This window comes from Pelobates fuscus, chromosome 5 (assembly GCF_036172605.1).
Source record: "Pelobates fuscus isolate aPelFus1 chromosome 5, aPelFus1.pri, whole genome shotgun sequence".
Lineage (NCBI taxonomy): Eukaryota > Metazoa > Chordata > Amphibia > Anura > Pelobatidae > Pelobates > Pelobates fuscus.
The window spans coordinates 365,132,651-365,153,578 of NC_086321.1; the positions used below are offsets into that span (position 1 = coordinate 365,132,651).

At 37.8% G+C, this 20,928-nt stretch overlaps 1 protein-coding gene across 1 annotated transcript in view; it reads right to left on the reverse strand.

Moving 5' to 3' along the window:
* The window catches only part of DNAH9 (dynein axonemal heavy chain 9), a 169,762-nt gene that overhangs the window by 136,185 nt on the left and 12,649 nt on the right, over positions 1-20,928 (reverse strand). Inside the window, exons 3-20 of the mRNA XM_063456071.1 lie at positions 19,939-20,097; positions 19,240-19,370; positions 18,537-18,748; positions 16,777-17,010; positions 13,422-13,589; positions 10,361-10,477; positions 9,482-9,632; positions 8,942-9,056; positions 8,236-8,304; positions 6,715-6,841; positions 6,156-6,411; positions 5,783-6,024; positions 5,379-5,514; positions 4,837-5,033; positions 4,189-4,613; positions 3,843-4,065; positions 3,234-3,400; positions 1,292-2,162 (exon numbers count right to left, since the gene is read on the reverse strand). Coding sequence (XP_063312141.1) covers positions 1,292-2,162; positions 3,234-3,400; positions 3,843-4,065; positions 4,189-4,613; positions 4,837-5,033; positions 5,379-5,514; positions 5,783-6,024; positions 6,156-6,411; positions 6,715-6,841; positions 8,236-8,304; positions 8,942-9,056; positions 9,482-9,632; positions 10,361-10,477; positions 13,422-13,589; positions 16,777-17,010; positions 18,537-18,748; positions 19,240-19,370; positions 19,939-20,097 — 4,000 coding nt within the window. The remainder of the gene's footprint in view (positions 1-1,291; positions 2,163-3,233; positions 3,401-3,842; positions 4,066-4,188; positions 4,614-4,836; positions 5,034-5,378; positions 5,515-5,782; positions 6,025-6,155; positions 6,412-6,714; positions 6,842-8,235; positions 8,305-8,941; positions 9,057-9,481; positions 9,633-10,360; positions 10,478-13,421; positions 13,590-16,776; positions 17,011-18,536; positions 18,749-19,239; positions 19,371-19,938; positions 20,098-20,928) is intronic.

Here is a 20,928-nt window from a genome sequence, read left to right on the forward strand (position 1 = left end):
AAAGAGTGAGTGTGTGTGTCTGTCAGTGAGTGAGTGAGTCTGTCAGTGAGTGAGTGTGTCTGTCAGTGAGTGAGTGTGTCTGTCAGTGAGTGAGTGTGTCTGTCAGTGAGTGAGTGAGTCTGTCAGTGAGTGAGTGTGTCTGTCAGTGAGTGAGTCTGTCTGTCAGTGAGTGAGTGTGTCTGTCAGTGAGAGTGTGTGTCTGTCAGTGAGTGTGTGTCTGTCAGTGAGTGTTGGTTAGTGTTGTGATGGCCGCGGCTGAACAGTGGAGGACCTTTTTTTTTTTTTTTTTAAACAAGGGCCGGGGTTTAGTACAGGGGGTGCTGGGATTTAGTAGGGGGGAGGGGGGGTTTGTGGGGAGACTGGGAATTAGTATAGAGGGGGTGGACTGAGATTTAGTACAGAGGGGGGCACTGGGGTTTAGCAGAGGGGGAGACTGGGGTTTAGTAGAGGGGGATGCTGGCTTTTTTTTATACTGTACTTTTTAAACCAAACCTACATTTCTATGAAAATGTAAGGTGTTTTTTTCTTTCGCAGCCCACATAAACTTAAAGGGACACTATAGTCACCTGAACAACTTTAGCTTAATAAGGCAGTTTTGGTGTATAGAACATGCCCCTGCAGCCTCACTTATGAACCCTAGTCACACCTCCCTGCATGTGACTTGCACAGCCTTCCATAAACCCTTCCTGTAAAGAGAGACCTTTTTAGGCTTTCTTTATTGCAAGTTCTGTTTAATTAAAATTTTCTTATCCCCCGCTATGTTAATAGCTTGCTAGACCCGGCAAGAGCCTCCTGTATGTGATTAAAGTTCAATTTAGAGATTGAGATACAATTATTTAAGGTAAATTACATCTGTTTGAAAGTGAAACCAGTTTTTTTTCCATGCAGGCTCTGCCAATCATAGCCAGGGGAGGTGTGGCTAGCGCTGCATAAACAGAAACAAAGTGATTTAACTCCTAAATGACAGTGAATTGAGCATTGAAATTGCAGGGGAATGATCTATACACTAAAACTGCTTTATTTAGCTAAAGTAATCTAGGTAACTATAGTGTTCCTTTAAACCTTGTTTATGTGGCCCGTGCCTGCCTTTGAGTTTGACATGCTTGTTGTAGACAGTTAAGAAAGATGGCTTTATGTAGTGATATGAGCATTGAGGTAAATGTGTAATGTAAAGGGAATTGTTAGGTGTTTGTAAGGAATAATTGGGAATTGGAGGAAACAAACGGGTTCTATAGCATGATTAGACAAAAGATTTCAACATGATCAAATTTAAGAAACCCCAGGAACATACCTCTGGAAGTTGCGATCGAATATCATCTGAACCAATGAAAATGCTTTCCAGATGAGACCATGTGCGTTGAACTTCAAACCAGATGGAAATTACAGAGTCAGCTGTGGACAATTTCTTTTGCCAGCCTGAAACTTCTTCCAGGAAGAATGCTATGTACTTGGAGGTCATCAGGTTCTGAAGTTGTACTTGATTGTCCTCCAAAGTTTCAATAAGCTCTTCGTCCGATTTTATCAGTGGTACACTGGTACGAGGATGTTGCTCGTACTGAAAGTTCATGCCACTCCAGATTGAATCAAGTTCTTTCAACACCTTCTCCATACCCATTTCTTTGACAGCTTTATCCACAATCCCACGAACTTCATCTTCAAAATTATGGAGGTTAAGTTTGAGTAGATCAGCAAGAGTAGTTTCTTCATCCATTGTGAATCTGACGCCGGTTGCTTGCATAAGTTGGCTCCAGTGCCTTTCACGGATGGCGGGGTTCTGAAGCTCAGCTACAGCTCTCAAAGAGGTCAGGATGTTTTTCACTTTGTTATCGAGTCCAATGAAGGCATCCCAAGCCCTCATTTCTTTATCCAAATTTCGAATGTCCTTTGCAAACCTTTTGCACTCCAAATCCATATTATCCACGTTGATCTCTCTCCATCTGGTGGTCTGCCAGTCATTCATGCTGGATGTTATGAGGGTAATCATATCCCACAGTTCTTTGAGGAGGCAGACCTCCTTCCTGCACTGTTTAAGCTGCTTATAATCAGGGACATTGACTTCGAACAAGGCTGCAGATTCAGAAATCAACGCCATTGTGGCTTCCATTTTATTAATTTCTGTGTTTTTGGCATCAAGCATTAAGTATGGAGAGATACTGTCAAACCTATGGGGAACACAAACTCACATGTTAAAATGTTGTAGTTAAAAACAAAAGGCTATATCTCCTATAACTCTTAGCCACCAGAAAAGTCTTCTAGAAGAATGGCGGACGTATAATTGTATAATTCTTTGCTACATTCTTAGTAATAGTTCCCTACAGAACTAGTTTTAGTTTTAAACCTCTATCCTACTGAGCTCCCGAGAGACCTTCATCCTGCAGGATAAATGTAACTTACAACTTCTAATTAAAAGTCTAGCATTTGATGTAGCTCCTGAGCAGCCAGCATCCAGTATAGGGAACAACATTTTCATTATAGTCCTTACATTAACCTTATAGTTTACACACGCAAAATTCTGCCTTTAGCACGCAAAGATTTCAGATGGACATAATCACCATCACAAAGTTTAGCAAATAAGGTATCATTCAACCAAGGTAAAGACTGGGATTTGCTGTACAATGAATGTATGATTGCACATGTACTATGCGATTCCCCCTCCCAATCCTCCCTCTTTTCTTTCTGTATCCCTCACTCTTGTTTTATTAAACAAATAAAATATTAATTTAAAAAAAATTAATTCTGCTTTTAGCTTTAAAACAGTAATTTATTCATTGCAATATTTACATAACTAATAGCCACCCCTAGCCCCCTCTAAGACCCTGTAAAAAGGTTTGAAACTTACCTGCAATCCAGCATCGGGCAAAGCTCCCGGCATTGAGGTCCATCCGACGTCATGGCAGCCCTCATGCGATCCAATCATAGGCTTCTCATTTAGAAGCCTGGGATTGGACCATTTTGCTGGCTCTACATCAGCTTTACTTTCAATTTTGCTACCCTGGCCTTAAATCCTCACTTTAGCACCAGTACAGTCGTAATCACAAACATACAGACTCTTGGAAAATCAATACTGAAAATAAATAGTACCGTAAAAAAAAATTAAAAAAATTAAAAAAATAGTAATTTAGAGGAAAATTAATTATTTAGTTTGCCCCTGCTGGAGACAGACCATAAAGCTTGTAGAATCTTGGAGATGAAGTCACTGAGTTTGTCTAAGACACACAGGCACAGCATTTTACCTGAATGGCGCCTCCTTTCTGAACTTTTCTCTGTAGTGATGCTGCTGAACATCGAAGGTGGCACATTTTCTGCGCAAGAGTGCTACTTCGTTAGCTTGCAGAGGGGCCACTTGCTGCTTCACTGTGACTGCCATTTTCTTAATATTATTCCATTTCTCCGGCAGTTCCTATATGGCCACAGTATACATGTTACCATTTGTAGGGAAATGACACCATAATAAGTGACACAGAGGCAAAACAGAACAAAACTAAATCGTGAAACAGAAAAAAAAGTAGTACCCATTAAATACAGCGCTGCCAAAATGGTGGTTACCTTGCACGTGGTGTAGTAATAGCATAATGTTTATAAATGCATCATGACATGCTATGGGTTAAAACTAGTATCATTCCAACGGAGGCAAATGCATGTCAAGTGAAATGATGGATACAGTACATATAATCTCCACTGTCCAATATTTAGGGTCTATACTGTAACGCTGTCACTCTTGATTAATGTGCGTTACCAAAAATGCAGCACCCTAGTATACTATGAAGTCTACATTTTAAAGTCAACATTTTTCAGGTAAATCATAGAAAACCTGGGCACTATTCATGTTATATTGGACTGACCTCCAACTGTTTATAGACTTCGTCAGGCAGTTCTTGCTCATAAACCTTCAACAGTTCGATGGTTTGCTTCAGAGGTTCAAAGAGCTCGTCAGTGCTGGTCTGTCTTTCCTTGACGGCCATCAAGTGGCCCATTATTTCCACCAAGCCGTTATAATCACCTTCTTTCAGCTGCATAGACAAGCCTCGCTCTGCCACCTTGATAAACTCTTCAAGATCAGATAAACTGGGGAAGGAAGTGAAATAAAGACAATGTGATTTATATGGCTCGAAGCCAGTTATTATGTATTTATTTCTAGCGTTAAAGAACTCCGATATGCTCAAGTAGAGTGGATGGACTATTCCTCACCTGTTTGTCACATGGTCAATAAGATGCTGTTTGAACATTAGACTCCATCTCTTAATCACATTGAGTAGAGCAGATTTAAAAGGCTGGGCGTCAACCTTCATCCAGCTGTCAAAGATGTTAATAGGCTCCATTCGATTCACTTCATCGTAGATCTTCTCATAGGAATCAATCTGTTCTCTGAACTGCTGTAGGGTTGGTGGAGTCTCTGGAACTCCATCTTCTGCATGAGCTTCTATCTCTTCAGCAGTCAGCACATGGCCATACAAGAGAAATTGCCGCATGAACTCCTTCCGATCATCCACATACAGGTAAGAATAGTGATCAAATGAGTTCCGGTATTCGGAACACCTGGTCATCATAGTCTGAACACACTCCATGAGGAAGTTGCGCATGTCAGCTAAATCAGCCATGTCTTCCATATCAGCCTGTGATAAAGCATAAGTTAATTATTCTCAGAAGAATAAGAACTAGAATATATCAAGCTACGCATCCAGAAGAAACACAGAATAGTGGAAGCATTAAAGGTAATTACCGTAGTTGTAAAATTACATCTTGATAAAGAAACAGTTCTGCTCATCTTGCTTTGACGTGAATTTATTCAAGTTACATTTATTAGTATTAATAAAAGATAAAAGGGAGAAATATTACCTGGTAGTGAGGAAAAGTACTGTGCTCAGCTAGTCTAGGCACCAAAGATGAAATCCTGTAGATGTCATTGATGAGACCCTCAATAATATCATATAATCCATCACTAGCACCAAGGTCTAGAGAAGGCCTGAACACCATGTCTGGGATTACAAGATCCAGGGCAACCTCAAATAATGGAGCAAGACCAGTTTTGGAATCTATATAATGAATCAAACACAAGAAAGGTAAGAACAGGTTATTAATTCTTGAAATGAAGCTATAGACCACCGTTAAGGACAATACACGATAATTTACTTGGTTAAGTAAACTGAATAAACTAATCTACAACTTAATAGAGAGACTAGACTCCAGTAAAAAAAAATAAAAAAAAATACCTGGTTTATTTTCTTATTACACTAAAAAAAAGTTCATCCTGGCCAGAAAACCAGCTATGTTGTGAATGGCTACCTTGACCACCCTGGCTTTCAAATGTGGTGGGAGTGCACAATATATTTCACATCAAAGTCTTTATGATTCGTCTTGCATTTATTTCCACTGTATACCTGTGTTATCCAGGAGGAATTTCAAGGAACATTCAATAGCGTTGAAGAACCCATCTAGAACCATTTGATCAATATAATCCACATAGGCTTTCCAAATGTCAGACACAGGGTCTGCAGAGAACAGTGTCAGATTTTCCTAGAAAGAAAAAAAAAACTGTCTTTCTTACTGGATAGACAAAATAACAGAAAAAAAGCACAAGTATAAGATCAAAGAATCTTAAAAGATCTGATTCACCATAAACATGTCCTTTACATTACAGACACCAATATTTTAATATGACATTGCTAAATAAAAAAACATGTTGAAACAATTCTAACCTGCTTTTGCCATAGTAAAATATCAAAGCACATATCACATTGAAATTATTTTTAATAAATGTATAGCTATGATCAGTTATGCACACCTTCAGCAAAGAATGAATTTTGTTTCCTGATTCTCTGATGAGGTTGTAGCGCTTCTCAAGCCGTTCAGTTCGGTCATCAAGATTTAGGAGAGAGTCTCTCTTGCCATCTTTCCTTTCAAAGATGGGCAGCACCCAAGTTTTCATGATGGTTTGGATTTCCTCCACATTGTCTCTTGCTTTTTGTACCCTTCGTTCAAGATCATGGACAGTGTCTCTAACTTCCTGAATGTATTCCCAGATGCCTACAGGAAATAGCGTTTAAAAGGTGTTATGATGTGATCTAATTTATGGAGGGCAAATTATAGTTCGAATACAAGCATTACATGTCAGACTTTTGGCTCTCAAATTAAGGATGAAAAAAGTTTAACTGTACCATCTGTTTTCCAGTTTAATGACTCTTCTGCATTTTTTAATCGGATGTCAATTGCTTTAAGCTGCTCTTCCACCAAAGGAAATTCCACCTCCAATATAGTTTTTATGACCTTGTTGTACCAGTTGACAGTCAGTTCAAGATTGGCAGTATATGTCCGGTAAGATTCCTTAGACGCAAATATATCCTCAGCTTCCTTAGGAATGGTCTCCATCTGAAGTGTTTGTAGATACTTAACTTCCCGGAGCACTGAGACAAGCTTGGAGAAAAGGACAAAAGGACAGGCATAAAGTGGCTCAGTCATAACAAATGGTCTTTTGCACCATCATTTTCTTTTTTTAATTAAAGGTTTTCTAACTTAACCAGTATAATTACATTTCAACTAAGCTCAACCAAGAGTCAGTGATACCAATTTACTTGCTCCATTAAATTCTTCACGGTTTTACTTTCTGTAATTGTTACAGCAGGATTGTCGTATGGTTGACCTCACCTCCACAGAGGACCTCTTTCAACCTTAGCAAAACCTGCTGAACCTGTAAAATGTTTATTGATGTATTCATACCTGTGGGTCAAAATTAACGGAGACCAGCTTATTGCTCTCATCGCGCACAATAAGCGGCCTCAACAGGTTGTACTGGGACTTTTCAGATACTGTCTGGCACCACGCACTATAGAGTTTCTCTGTGTACCTGGAAGAAAGAAGTATGCAAGCATTAGTGGGTCAATCATGGGCTGCAAAGGGGGAACTCAATGGTAATTTTAGTAGTGAAATCCATAAAAAAAAAAAAGACAATGCAACCTCTCTCCCCCTCAAAAAAGAAAAAAACTATGAACCAATCACAAAGTAGAGCTTCTTGTTGCAAAGAGCTACATGATACCCGTATTCATTTTCTGGCTTCATTACCCATAAAACAATTCTAACCATGAACAATATTCCTAGTGGGACATATTTAATATCTAATGGCCATAAGGAAGGAGAGTAGGATCTTGGTGGAAGTCATGGGGTGGCTGCCATATACACATTTCTTCTAAAAACGTATTAACCCCTTAAGGACCAAACTTCTGGAATAAAAGGGAATCATGACGTGTCACACACGTCATGTGTCCTTAAGGGGTTAAACAACCTCTATTATAGATTGAACATCTGCAGAAGAATTGAATCCCTGTAAGAGTGACCAATTAAATGTATAGAAAAAATGAAAAAAAAAAATGGAAATCTAAAAAACAAAAAACAAACACAAAAGGGCATACAAATCTACACGAACGCCCTCTGCCCCCCCAGAAAATAATAAAACATATATTCATATACATAGTACTCCCTGTTATTATTATTAGCAACAGCATACATCAAAAAATTAAATACATAGATATCTATATCTACATATAGACACATACATATAATCCATACAAACAAACCGTACACCGTGATAAACATAGAGATTTGGTTTGTGGTTTCTAGTTAACGGTAATAAAACTTGTCCCCCATTAATTTAAATGTATGGCCATTCCTGTGAGTAATACACAATGTTAATTAGATCTTCGGTCACTGGCATATGACAGATAGCATTTCATTATACAATTCACCTGTCATCCCTTAAATAAAAAACAACTTTACAGCACTTCAGTCAGGCTCTCCATTATTGGAATTCTGTGCGACGCATTGATTTAAAGCTAGAATTAATATTTTTTTCCATTTCTTTCCTAAGCTCAACTACCAACACACTCAGACTGCACTGGGCTCACCCACGAAGATCACAGCACTCATAGGTTAGCAGTAAGTAGATTAAATGCTATGTGTACCCAAAAAGCATAAGTAAGTACATACAGTATACAGAGCAATTATCTGGCAAAATTCTACAAGTGATGCAATTGCCATGGAAACTAATCTCCTGTTGCTTTAATTGCAATTTACATATGGTCCATTGGGTTTAGTGTGTATGAGACATGCACATTAACCTGCTAGGTTCTATAATTAGATGGTCCGTATGACATCAGGGTTACTGCTTTAAGAAAACATGGACTCTATGATGCAAACGCCACAGGTCCACCTACTGCGCATCAAAAAATGAAATGCCATACTTACTTGTCGAGAAGATCCATCATTTCTTTGTACTTCTGCTTCATTCTATTTCCATTTGCTGAGTCCATGCAGCTAAGAAGCAACAAATATTCAAATGTTGTTAGTTATTCTGTGATCTGTACAGCAAAGTTATGTGAAACTGTCCGGCATATTGACCATATGAAACAAGAACTATGGATCATTAATTAAAATTCAGATTTTGAAAGCAACATGGATGCCAGAAGCCATGTTGTTCACGCATAATATATATATAAATTAATTATTAAAACAAGGACCAACAACAATTTCTAAACCATAAATCTGGGAAAATCCTCTCGTTCTCAGATTGGAAGATTGACAGTGGTGCTGGAATTTAAGACATATGCCATGTCTCGACAGAAACAAAAAAAAATTTTTGCCCCATCTTTTTTATTATTTTATTTTTGTTATTTTTTCATTTGTTTTTCAAAAGAGGTAAAAAAAAAAAAAAAGGTGATGAGTTTAACTAGAAAACTCTATGCTAAAAAAAAGTGTTATAGAAATATTATTACCTAAGATTAAAGGTGTACGTAATTTGTATAGCAATTATAATGCACATTTCATTACTGAAGAATGCATGTGATTTATATTAATTTTTTTTTAATCAAATATCTTTGGTTTTATCATAATACAATAGATGTGGTCAAGGTATTTAAAAGGAGTCGTTTTATACATTTACAGATATACTCACGGATGTGTTATATGTCTGAAATTGCTGTACGGGATCTGCAGACGCTCCCTTAGCTCCTGAGCCCAATTCAAGTTTCCAGTTACCAGAGGCATGTTCTTGTTAATCTGTGGATATCCTGCGTGAAAGTTGTCAAAAAATAAAAACTTACAAAATTGCTAAAACACAAAGAACAAAAACACATAATACATAAATCCTTGGAAACAATGAAACAATCACTTTTACTATTGCTTATAATTTCTTTAAGTCAAAGAATAAATCGTATCATGCCCGTGGAATTAATTATTAAAGGCACAACAGAAAAAAAATGGCGTATTGCTTTTTCTGGGAATTATATTCATTCAAGCAAATCATATTTGTGTGTTTTGCAACGTAGCAACAAAAATTACATTTCAAAGATCTGAAAATCAAGAGGGGAAAATGGATTGGTGCAATATAATTAACAGATTTCTCAGTTTCTAATAGGAAATGTCAACAAAGTTTTGAGTAAAATACGTGTACAATCCTAACTGCGTATTAGGTACTATAAGAAGTATTACTGACCTTGTTCCTCATCATTCTGTACGTGTTTATCAAAGAGAACTTTCGCAGAGTCTAGTTCATGATCAAACATGGTGATCAGCAAAGGGTATTTTTTGAAAGCATCCTCTACGACAAGAGGTCTGTCCAGGAGATTACCAAACATATCTAGTAACTGAAGAAAGAAGGCGTATTTTTTTTAGTCAAAAAGTTCTGTAAGTTGTATGGGAATAGAGCTCACCCTTCTATAGCTAGTAGTCATGTAATTTGGGGATCATGGCTGAAAAATACTATTTAAGCAAGAGGATCTTGCAGCAATCCTTCTATGCTTCTCTAGGACAAAATGCACCACTGTTAATTGTTACAGGTTGACTGAAGGCAAGAACAAAGCCATTGTCTCCATTAAGAGGTCCCCAGACCGTTCCAAATCATACAAGTTTGCAATAATCAATAAAATGCAATAACCAAGTGACCAACATAGGAGCTAATTCTTCCCCAATCCCTCCATCTCCCCATCGCATAAACAGAGAGACTTTCTACATATAATGCGAAAAGCCAATTGGCAAGGCAAGAATGGGACAAGGAGATGAAGATATATATAACCTTAGCATTACAAACGAACTACATTATGTATGACACCCAGGGAACACAGCGCTTCGAACTGGAGGGAAGGTAAAAAAACAAACAAAAAAAAAAACAGCACCAATACCCCATTATTTGATATACTAAAGGGCAGGCAGATTGGTAATATTTATCACAGCATAACAAAAAGTATTTGTTTATGATAGATCTCTTTATATGGGGCATCTAGGCTTCCAAGATGACCATTACAATTACAGTCAATAGAAACGTTACCGGAATTGTAAAAAAATCAAATTAAAAAAAAAAGGATGATTGACTAACCCTAAAGGCATGCTCGAGGCCAGAAGCATCATTGAATCCCTGGCAGAACACCGCTCCCAGCCTTCGATCCATGTCTTGTATACTTAGTTTGAACTCCAAGACATCGTCTTCAAATTCCTAGAAAGGAATGTTTGCAAAGTCGTCACAAGAAGAGATGAGACTATGGCGAGTTACAATGACCAGCTCACATTAATCAATCAGAGCGATACTCTGTTGGCACAATTACCATAAGATATAAAAAATATACTCTTGTGCTTAGGAACTTTAATTACATATTTTTTTTTAGCTCATGACACATAAATCAACACCCATTTCAAGGAGAAATTTTAGAATTATTCTAGAATCTTTGTATTAAGAAAAAAAAAACCTAGATAATCAGATTACCATTGACACACGAATGGATTCCTTAAGTCGGTTAAATCTACAAGATTCTTAAAAAAAATAAAATAAAATAATAATAATAATAATTAATCTGTGGCAAGCAGACACATACATTTCAAAAAACAAACCCCAAAGGGCAGACGTGGCCTAAACTTTGAATCTCTATGCATCACCAGTCAAATTCACTTTTTAAAAGTATTCTTACAAATACCAGATTTAAATGGTTTACTGGGACCTTTTCATAGACGTTTACTCCGTGTAGAAGATAGACAGACATAAAGACAGATAAACAATACAAACACAGAATAATATTATTTAAAATTCACAGTAAGAATGCAGACAATTAGGGAAAAGTGGCACTTAGAAGAAACAGAAAATGATGCTACTCAAAGAAGTGTTTAAATAAAAATATGATTATATGAATGGGAAGAGCATAATGGCTTAGCAAATACTGCAATTGAACTACAGTCAGTGATTAGTCAGTACCGGAGAACATTTTAAATAGTTTACTTTACTAACAAAGAAATTGACAAACAATATTAAACTAAGTGGGAAATTCATAACTTTTCCTATAACTCATACAGTCAGGCATTTTTATGATGTTTTTCCCTAAAACTGGGAATTGTGGAGAAGAGACAAATGAACTGCTAATTTAACATTTAGGTCAAAATAGTGGAGGTGGAAAAATAAGGCAGTTTGATCATTTTTAGAATTAAAAAAAAAAAAAATTATATATATATATGAAATTTTAATTTCCATCAATTCCTGATTTGTAAATAATAACCAAGTGAAAACCTCATGGACACCTCGCAATTGTTCATGATTTAAATATACACGATGAAAATCATGCAATTAAAAAAGATATTTAAATGACCAATATGCCTGTAGTTCTGATGTAACCAAATTCCATATTACTTGTAAGTTGAATATTTTTTTTCTGTTTGTTTCTGTTTGTTTGTTTGTTTGTTTTATGGTAGTTTTGAAATATTTAAAGTTTGTAAATGTCTTGATTTCTAGGTATTTTATGGTACCCATGACAGCTCCAGTATAATAATGCATGTCCTAGGCTTTCTTATTTTAATTTTTCTACTCATGTATTTTTAGAGCCACAATCGGACTCCCTTTGTTAGGCATCGAACTCTGAACTTGCAGTTGGATGGTATGAATTAAAACTCATCAATTGCTAACAAAAGTCCATAATATATGTTTTTAAAGCAGGTTTTTTCTGTGCACCAATTTCTATCAATGTATTCCACTGTTGCACAGCGGTTAAAATAAATTAGATATATCTCAGACTAATAAAAACTTTGATTAGCTTTCTAATTAAACTCGTATTCTGGATGAGTTGCAGAATGATAATCAGCCCGTCCTGTCAAGGGCAAAGAGATTGATCTGAATTAGTGAGTGTTTCATCCACACAGATCTAAAAACACCATCAATACGTGGGCTTTAGCCGTGAAGCCGGTTTGGGTCAGCATAAATTAAAGTTGTTTCTCGGATTCAATAGTTTAGACCTGAAAAATAGAAATTAAGATTTTTCCCTCCCTAATTTAGCAGTTCTGGGCTTAAATCTGAAGTTACCAAGTCAGTAACCAAAAGCTCTGAGTTTGGTGGAAATTCTGGTCCACCTTGTTTGATCTTGTGGGAAGATCCAAATCTTTAAAAAAAAGTTGTACTATGTACAGAAGAAGCACATTTGTGTCAAGTTACCGGTCTTTTCCACCGTGACATAGAGACGGATCACCCTAGAAGTGCTCCTAGAAGGGCCCAACAGGGGATTTGAACCTGAGGCCTTTTGCCTTCCAAGCCTGCATATTGCCTCCAAGCCACTATTTCAACTCACGTATCAGCCTGAAGTCCCGTCTTATCTCATCTGCTGCACTAGGGGGCTGGACTTCACCAATGGCTCTCACCTGCCTATCTAAGCCCGCCTGAATCAGAACATTATTAGCTGGGTATTTAAGCACTGACTCGCCCTGGGAACTTTGTCAGTTCATTGTATCCAGATTCCTGTTGCTTAAGACTGACTTGGCTTGTGACTCCTGGTTCTGGATCTTTGCTATTGCCTGTTCGCTGTCTGTCCTGACCTTTGGAACCTTGCCTGACTACTCTCCTGGATTTGCCCTTGTCTGTTTCCTCATACCCGGTTATTGTCCCTGCACAGCCCGAGTGAATTCTTACCTGACCACCTTGGTCTGTGTCCATTTGCAAGAGTGAGCAAACATCTCTGCACTACGGACTCCACCCAAGGTAAAGTAATATAGGTCCAGGCACTCCTTGGTTCAAGACAGGCACTTTATTAGGAACCACAAAAGCAAAGTTTCGACCCCAAAAGGTCTTTGTCAAGCTTGACAAAGACCTTTTGGGGTCGAAACGTTGCTGTTGTGGTTCCTAATAAAGTTCCTGTCTTGAACCAAGGAGTGCCTGGACCTCTATTACTTTACTAATGTTTGGAAATCTGGTGTTTGATTCCAGCTCAGCAAGCGCCCTGGCTCAGATTTGTGGGAGTGAGTGCAGTTCCACATATACTATCCACCCAAGGTAAGACCGTTACAGATGGTACACAATTCCACCCAACCAGTAAAACATTTAAATACTACTTGAATGCTTTATCAAGGGCACACAACCTAGTTGATGGCTATAGGTGTATAGGCCAGACGAACATTCAATCACAGCCCACCTTGTTATTTGTATCCAGGCAGTCGTAGGTCCTCTCAGAGAATACTTTGTAGATGTCTTGGAATTCTTGGTACATATCGGCAACCATCAGACTCAGAACTTTACCTTTAATGCCTCCAAATTCTATTTTTTCAAGTTTCATCATGTCCACAGCAGTGAGCAAGAGATCCTTAAAGATAAAAAAAAAAATAAGACAAAGCATAGCCTTAGAGATACTTTATAGAGATGTGGTGATTTTCAGCTCTGGAACTCAATGGGACTTCTCAACATGCAACATATTTGCAAAGTAGCACTTCGCTGTATATACATAGGTGTAAGGTAGAAATATGAACAGAATAAGATGGGAATTGGCAATTAGACTATTTTTAGTTCCAGAATGATTTTATGAATTACCTTATACATTGTAGATATTTTGATATCAAACAATATGATGTAATTTTTCAGAATTAAAGTAAAAATAAAAAAAAATAAAAAAAATAAAGTTAGGTGTTAAAATAATTTCTGAATGTGGGCATATCATCTGCATACAATAAGCTAAAACCAGGCATCTGCACTATACAGGACTTTGTAGGAAATGCGATCTCGGAGCCACCCTTCCACTTTGGCATCGAGAAATCATCCAATAGACTTGATCCATAGTGGAACCTGTACAGTAAGGAGGAGGAAGAGGGGCATTTACAGTCCCTGTACATTATACAGAGGCAGGTTGCCAGGTTGGTATAGGGGGCTTAAATGGCTAACCTTGAATTTTGGATAGCTTTACGAAGAAACAATTAGTTTAGAGTATTTATACACAGGTTCGGAGGAAACGGATAACAAGACACTGATAAATTATTAGTTCCTAGGCCAGATCTTCACCATAAAGTTTCTATCACTTGTCAAAGCCAAAGCCAGGCCTGCACCTTTTGTGTTGAACTCCAGTTTGGCCACATTAAAAGGCAGTTTTCTCAGCGCTGCCCGGATTGGCGTAAAGATGCAAGATTCCACAGGAAATGTTTACACAACACCAGGAATATATTGCAAAAGTGATGGCACTTAGGGGGTTACGGAACAGAAAGTAAAGATCGATAATACTTTGTATTCTCCTGCCGTGTGTTGGAGAGTGTGCAGACTGTGCCCGGTAATGCTGTCCATTAGTTTAACTAAATTAGTATTCAGACTGGCACAGTCTGACTCTCCCTGCTGATTCGGGAGTTGTAGGAAACATAAACAAAAGACGCAAGGGGTAAAAAACAAAACAAAAACAAGTAGAAACTAAAGCCAACCTATTATATTTTTGAAAGTTCTAGATAAAGAAGTTAAAAATCTTGCTATGTTCCCTTAAAAGCCTGAGAGAGCAACATTCAGGTTAGCTTTTCATTTCCAGCGTGACGCTACCATTAACACAGTGTCGTAGGGTCGCAGAAGATCGTGTATAAAGTGGCTTTCTTTAAGCATTAGATGAAATATATATAAAACTCTCTACAGCCCTTACCTACAAGCTGTACGGAGATCACCTGCGACAGTTAATTGGCATATAAAAGGTCATGTAACTAATATTCTGCTGCATGCTATAACATTTATAGTGTACATTTCAGACAGATTTAACACACGGAAATCCAATTTGCTCCACCAAGTTAATTAGGTTTCAAGTAAGGATATTTTAATAACTGGGAAGAGCTGAATGTGGATTACAAATGATCCCACAGCGCATTTTCTTACTTGGAAGAATTAGAAGCGGATTCGAGGCACAAACCTGGCTATTTATTTTTAAGCCCCTATTTAGCCATCCTTTGTAATTATTGCATTAACCTCTTTGTCAATCTGAGCGTTGTCATTAATACCTAATTGAAGGCGTCTGATAACGGTTCTGACGTTCGAATGAACGTGTAACATTATGTCATTTGTGCTGGTCACGTTGACAAGATTATTAATTAAATGAAACGGAGTAATGTTTATAAAAAAATAATTTAAAAAAGCTCCTATGTAAAAAAAATTATTATGAACAGAATAAAAAGATATGGATACAATTTGACTATTATTGTACAATGATTTCTGTTATTCCTCAAAATCAGAGACAAACAGAGGTTTTAGTAAACATATGATTTTAACAGTAAGTATGGAGTCTCCTCCAATGAGAAACAGCTCCTTCTGGGATGTAGAATGATTAGACATTTGTATTATGAGAGATAAACCTAACTCTAGTAATGGGATCTCAGTTCTATTGTCATCTGCAGTAAAACTGCTACTCTGTTATCAAATATATGTTTACCTCTTGTATTAGAATATAAAGCGCTCACACAGGGAATTGTGGAGAATTGACAAGTGGTTGCCAATTGTGAACCTCAGCCAAACTAAAGATACATATTCCTATTCCCTTGTCAATATTGCACAATTTGAGGTTTAGTAAATTAACTGCTTGAAGGGCTACAGTAGGCATCAAAAACACTAAGTTAATGAAGTAGTTTTGATGTAATAAGGCCATTCACTCTCACTGCTCAATTCTCTGCCATTCGGGAGCTAAATCACTTTTGTTTATGTCCATTAAGCCCTAGTGACAGCTCCCTTGGCTGTGACTGCACAGCCTACATGAAAAAGATGGTTTAATTTTTTAATCAGATCTTAACTTACTTTAGAAGTCTATATCTATTTAACTATAAATCAAGCATGAGTCACTTGTAGGCTCTAACAGGCTATTAACAGAGCAGGAGATGAGAAATTCTAAACTAAACAGAGTTTGCCATAGAGGAAGTTTGAACAATAGAGCTCTCTTTACAGGAAGTGTTTAGGAAGGCTGTGTAAGTCCCATGCAGGGAGGTGTGACTAGGGCTGTATATACAAAGTGTTTTTACTCCTAAATGACAGAGAATTGAGCAGTGACACTGCAGAGGCAGGGTCTATACACCCAAACTGCTTCATTAAGCTAAAGTTGTTTTGTTGATTATACCGTCCCTTTAACCCCTTAAGGACACATGACATGTGTGACATGTCATGATTCCCTTTTATTCCAGAAGTTTGGTCCTTAAGGGGTTAATGTGGCTATATTGTCAGATGGTTTTAACTAGTGCAATATTAAAGATGACATTTTAGAGCAAGGTTGTTAAACTCTGGCTACCAAAATGTCTTGCCACTCTTGCATTCAAAGAATTTGGGATTTGTAGTCTATTAACATCTGGGAGGACATGTCTGAAAACCCTGCATTTGATATACAAGTATACTTGAAGTGGACCAACACATTTGATGAAACAATGTCCACATTTACCGTAAACTATTGTTTGAAACCACATCAGTTCTAGTGACACAAATGCTGGGAGTAACAGCCAAGCCATCTAGAGGTGTTAGCATAGCTGGAGTTGGACAATAAAGGAAGAACTCACCTCTATGGTTTCCATTCTCTTTAAGAATACGTCCAACCTTGTGAAGACCATTATGGACGGGAAGTCCCAAGGCTTCACTTCCTCCCCATTCTGGAAGTAGTCCTTGATCTTTTCCCTCTTCTCTTCAAATGTATGTATGAAGAAACGAAAGGTGCCAAGGACCTCCTGAACTTTACCGAGGCTTTCTTCAATCTCTCCTTTCAACAAGTCTTCAGGATTCAAGTAGCTCCGAGCCTGTTACAGGTAAGAAGACATTGTTTGCTTCCAATCAAACAGATACCTTGTGTTTATTGAAATGTTTATATATTTTATGTAATAAACAGTTCACTTTTAAAGGTTACATTATAAACAAAACAATGCATCCTCTTCGACTCGAAGCAGCAACATTAACCTCCCCCCGCTTTTTTAGCCCAGGGAGGAGGTAGCGGTGCACTATGGAGTCTGGCATTCTACTGACAAAGTAGGGTGTGAATGAGACCCTTAAAACCTAAAGCAATAAAGAGAATTCTAAATTTCGTAAACACTGTACACCAGGGGTGGTCAAACACGGACACAAGGCTCTCTATCACACCTACGCTAAGAGTAAAGAAATTCTGTTTCATTGGATACAATTTGGTTCACACTATGAAAGCAAATAGAGAAGTCCATGGCAAACAGAATATTCTGTAGACTTAAAACAAAACAAAACAAAACAAAAAATCAGAAGTAGTGGTGGAAGACACCATCATTTATCTTAACCTAAATAAGCTTGAGTAATTTGTTGCAGACCTCCTTCTTTTGCGGAGTCATGCTTTGTAATTTAAGTTCTCAAGAACAAAATGTAATGGTGTATAAAAGTGAGCGACCAGTTGGCATGTTTAGATTAAAATGTTACACTGTTCAGATTAAACCCTTACCATCTCTATCATTAACCTATTGAAACGAACGCTGTTGTGGACTTTTTTTTTTTTTTTTTTTTTACTTTTTTTCATTTTTACCCTTCAAAGAGCACAGGCACACCACCTGTGCAATGATGCAAAGGGATTGGCCTAACTTTTGTTCCTTAGTAAATGCAGCTCAAATTGTTTATATGCTATCCCAAGTTTCAATGTACATTTAAACAACACATTTTTGATACCACTCCAAAGGCTATTAATGTATAAGCTCACTTGACAGAGGAAGCACCCCAAATCTTGATAATTTCTGCCAGGTGATGATGCCAGCATCATGGGGAGCAATGCGGCGAGCACAGCAAGGCAAGCGAATCTAACGTTTCAAACCCGCTCATGCGGTTGGGCTTGGGGGGGGGGGGGGGATCTAGATAGACCATTAAAGGAGCTTCCTATTCTATTGCTAATAATAATAACAAAGTATTTAACCAGGAAAGGTACATTCAGATTACTCTGGTTTCCAAGTACGTCCTGGGGATGTTACCTTAGCCCAACATCCAGGGGTTAATACTAATGTCCAATGTGTAAGGCTAACATGCACAAAGCAGGCATGTAAGTGAAATCACATTATGTGTGCTGGTAAAATAATTTACGCATAATAATGTAGTTTTTATTGAAAACTAATAAAAAAAGTACTTTGAACTATTTTCAATAGAGTAATAGACTGGGCACATTACTTGCAAATGTATGCGCAAAGCTTATTTGTAAGTAATGTTTTTGTTAACTCTTGTACAGGTGTTTCCTCCAATATTGCATGGTTTAAAGGGACGCTATAGTCACCAAGACCACTAGGTATAGTCTCCTGATGCCAACGCATTTCATGTTCCTCACCTGTTGAATGAAAAGGTTGCATACTTCCTGCATTAGCACAATGATTCGGGCGGGAGTGTTGTAGTATTTGGAGCGCGCCCACAACAAGCACATCACATGTAGGAGAGGGACAATTAGTGGCTTCACTTCATTAAATTCCACATTCTCAATTTCTTCAAAGTGGCGTTGCAGGGGTTTCAGGTGTAAATTAATGTCTTGGGCTTCAGACAAGGCTGAAGAAGAACAGAAAGAGACATATGGACTATAGAGTAAACAAGCAAACTATTAGGCAGATACATGACCTAAAGTACAATGGGAAATACGCAGTATTCAGCCAGAGACAGTGGGGATCCCCCCAGGTCACTCCGGAAATATGACCACATATTCCATATTCTTCATTGTACATGGATACATTATACATTGGCATTACATACACAGTGCATCTCAGAGCTAGAGGTTCTAAGTATTACATAGCACTCAAGCACTCAAAGGGTGTTTAATGCAACCACTACAAGACAATGTTTCCGTTGTGGCATGGGCCAATTTCATCACTCAGAAGTGGGTGCGATTTACCTCTAAAACTTTCAGAAGAATCTCTCGATACTATAGTTATGCAAACATTAAGGGTGAGATGTCACAGGTCAGTTAATATTAGATATTTTAGTACAGACAGTGGGCTGTGAATGTGGATGTCCAATAAAGTAGGTGCCAACACATTTCTCACCTGCTACAACATCGCGGAACAATGCTTTGAATGCTGGGAAATAGCTGCTCTGGACTTTCTCAAGGAGCTCAGCCATCTTGCGCACTTTCTTGGTCCTCAGCTGGTTATAAATACAGTCCAGGTCGGCATATCTAGAACAACATGATCAATTTTAAACACAAGTAAACTGCCAAGAATCAAGTCTTTGTGTGCCATTAAGCCGAGGCAGCCAGGAGGATCTTTCTAACTGAACTGCAACTCACATAACCCGCAGCCAGACTGTGCCGAGATGAACGCTAGCTCAGGTTAATGCACATTGTACTGCAACAGCTGAGGAGAAGCCTTTCTGCTTCACATGCCATAGAACAGGGGTGCCCAGAATTTAGATCCCCAAATGTTTTAAAACGACAACTTTCATGACGTCTTGCCATTCTAAAGGCACGCAAAGCATCATGGGAGTTGCGGTTCTACAACATCTGGGGGTATCTACCTTTTGGGCACCCCTGCCATAGAGTAATACTGAATAATACTGAAGGAATATGCAAATTACAAATATGCTGATGTGAAAATGTGGATTCTACAGTTTTTCTAGAATTCCATATCCCAGAATGCTTTGCTAGCCTTAAGGCTGTCAAAACATTGTGAAACTTGGTGTTCAACAGCTGTGAAAATACTTTGTATCCATCCTTTGTTAAGCGAATCCAACCCTCCCTCTATTACCTGTTCTTCCAGAAGTCAATCTCTGTGTTGGGAGTTGGGTTCTTCCCCTGTAAAAGTGGTTCAGAGGACTCTTTCTTCAACACCCCTCGAACCTGGTGGCTCCATTGTATAATGGCAGATTCAATCGAGTGTACAATGGTTTTATCCAAGAGGTCATTGCTAAGAGAGAGTGAAGAGACAGAGGCACATGAACCAATGTTTTCATCAGCCAATCACTTAACAATATCAGCAGTTATTTGGCGATGTACGGTATACTAAATTTGCTCCTCGACCAAGAAGCTTACATAATATTTATTTGGGGCTTTTGTTTAAAAGTGGAGTTTACGTATCAGCCGGGATTATCAACAAAATGTCAGCATTAGCGATGACGTGGATTAAAAAAAAAGTTTGTGTTGGGGAAACCCTTAAAAAAAAAATTCCACTGTATTTGACAATTGTTTTCATTTTATATATATATCAATATTTTATCACCATATGGAATAGAGGGTTGATGTTGGAAGAGTTAATAATGTTATAAAAAGGTCAGTCATGTTACAGTGTGATTCTTCATAATTAACATCACAGCTGTGTCTGAATTGTCTCCAAAGGCGATAGGAGACTCGTAACATCCACATGGAAAGAACCCCCCAATTAAAGGAACACTATAGTCACCTAAATTACTTTAGCTAAATAAAGCAGTTTTAGTGTATAGATCATTCCCCTGCAATTTCACTGCTCAATTCACTGTCATTTAGGAGTTAAATCACTTTGTTTCTGTTTATGCAGCCCTAGCCACACCTCCCCTGGCTATGATTGACAGAGCCTGCATGAAAAAAAATACTGGTTTCACTTTCAAACAGATGTAATTTACCTTAAATAATTGTATCTCAATCTCTAAATTGAACTTTAATCACATACAGGAGGCTCTTGCATGGTCTAGCAAGCTATTAATATAGCAGGGGATAAGAAAATCTTAATTAAACAGAACTTGCAATAAAGAAAGCCTAAATA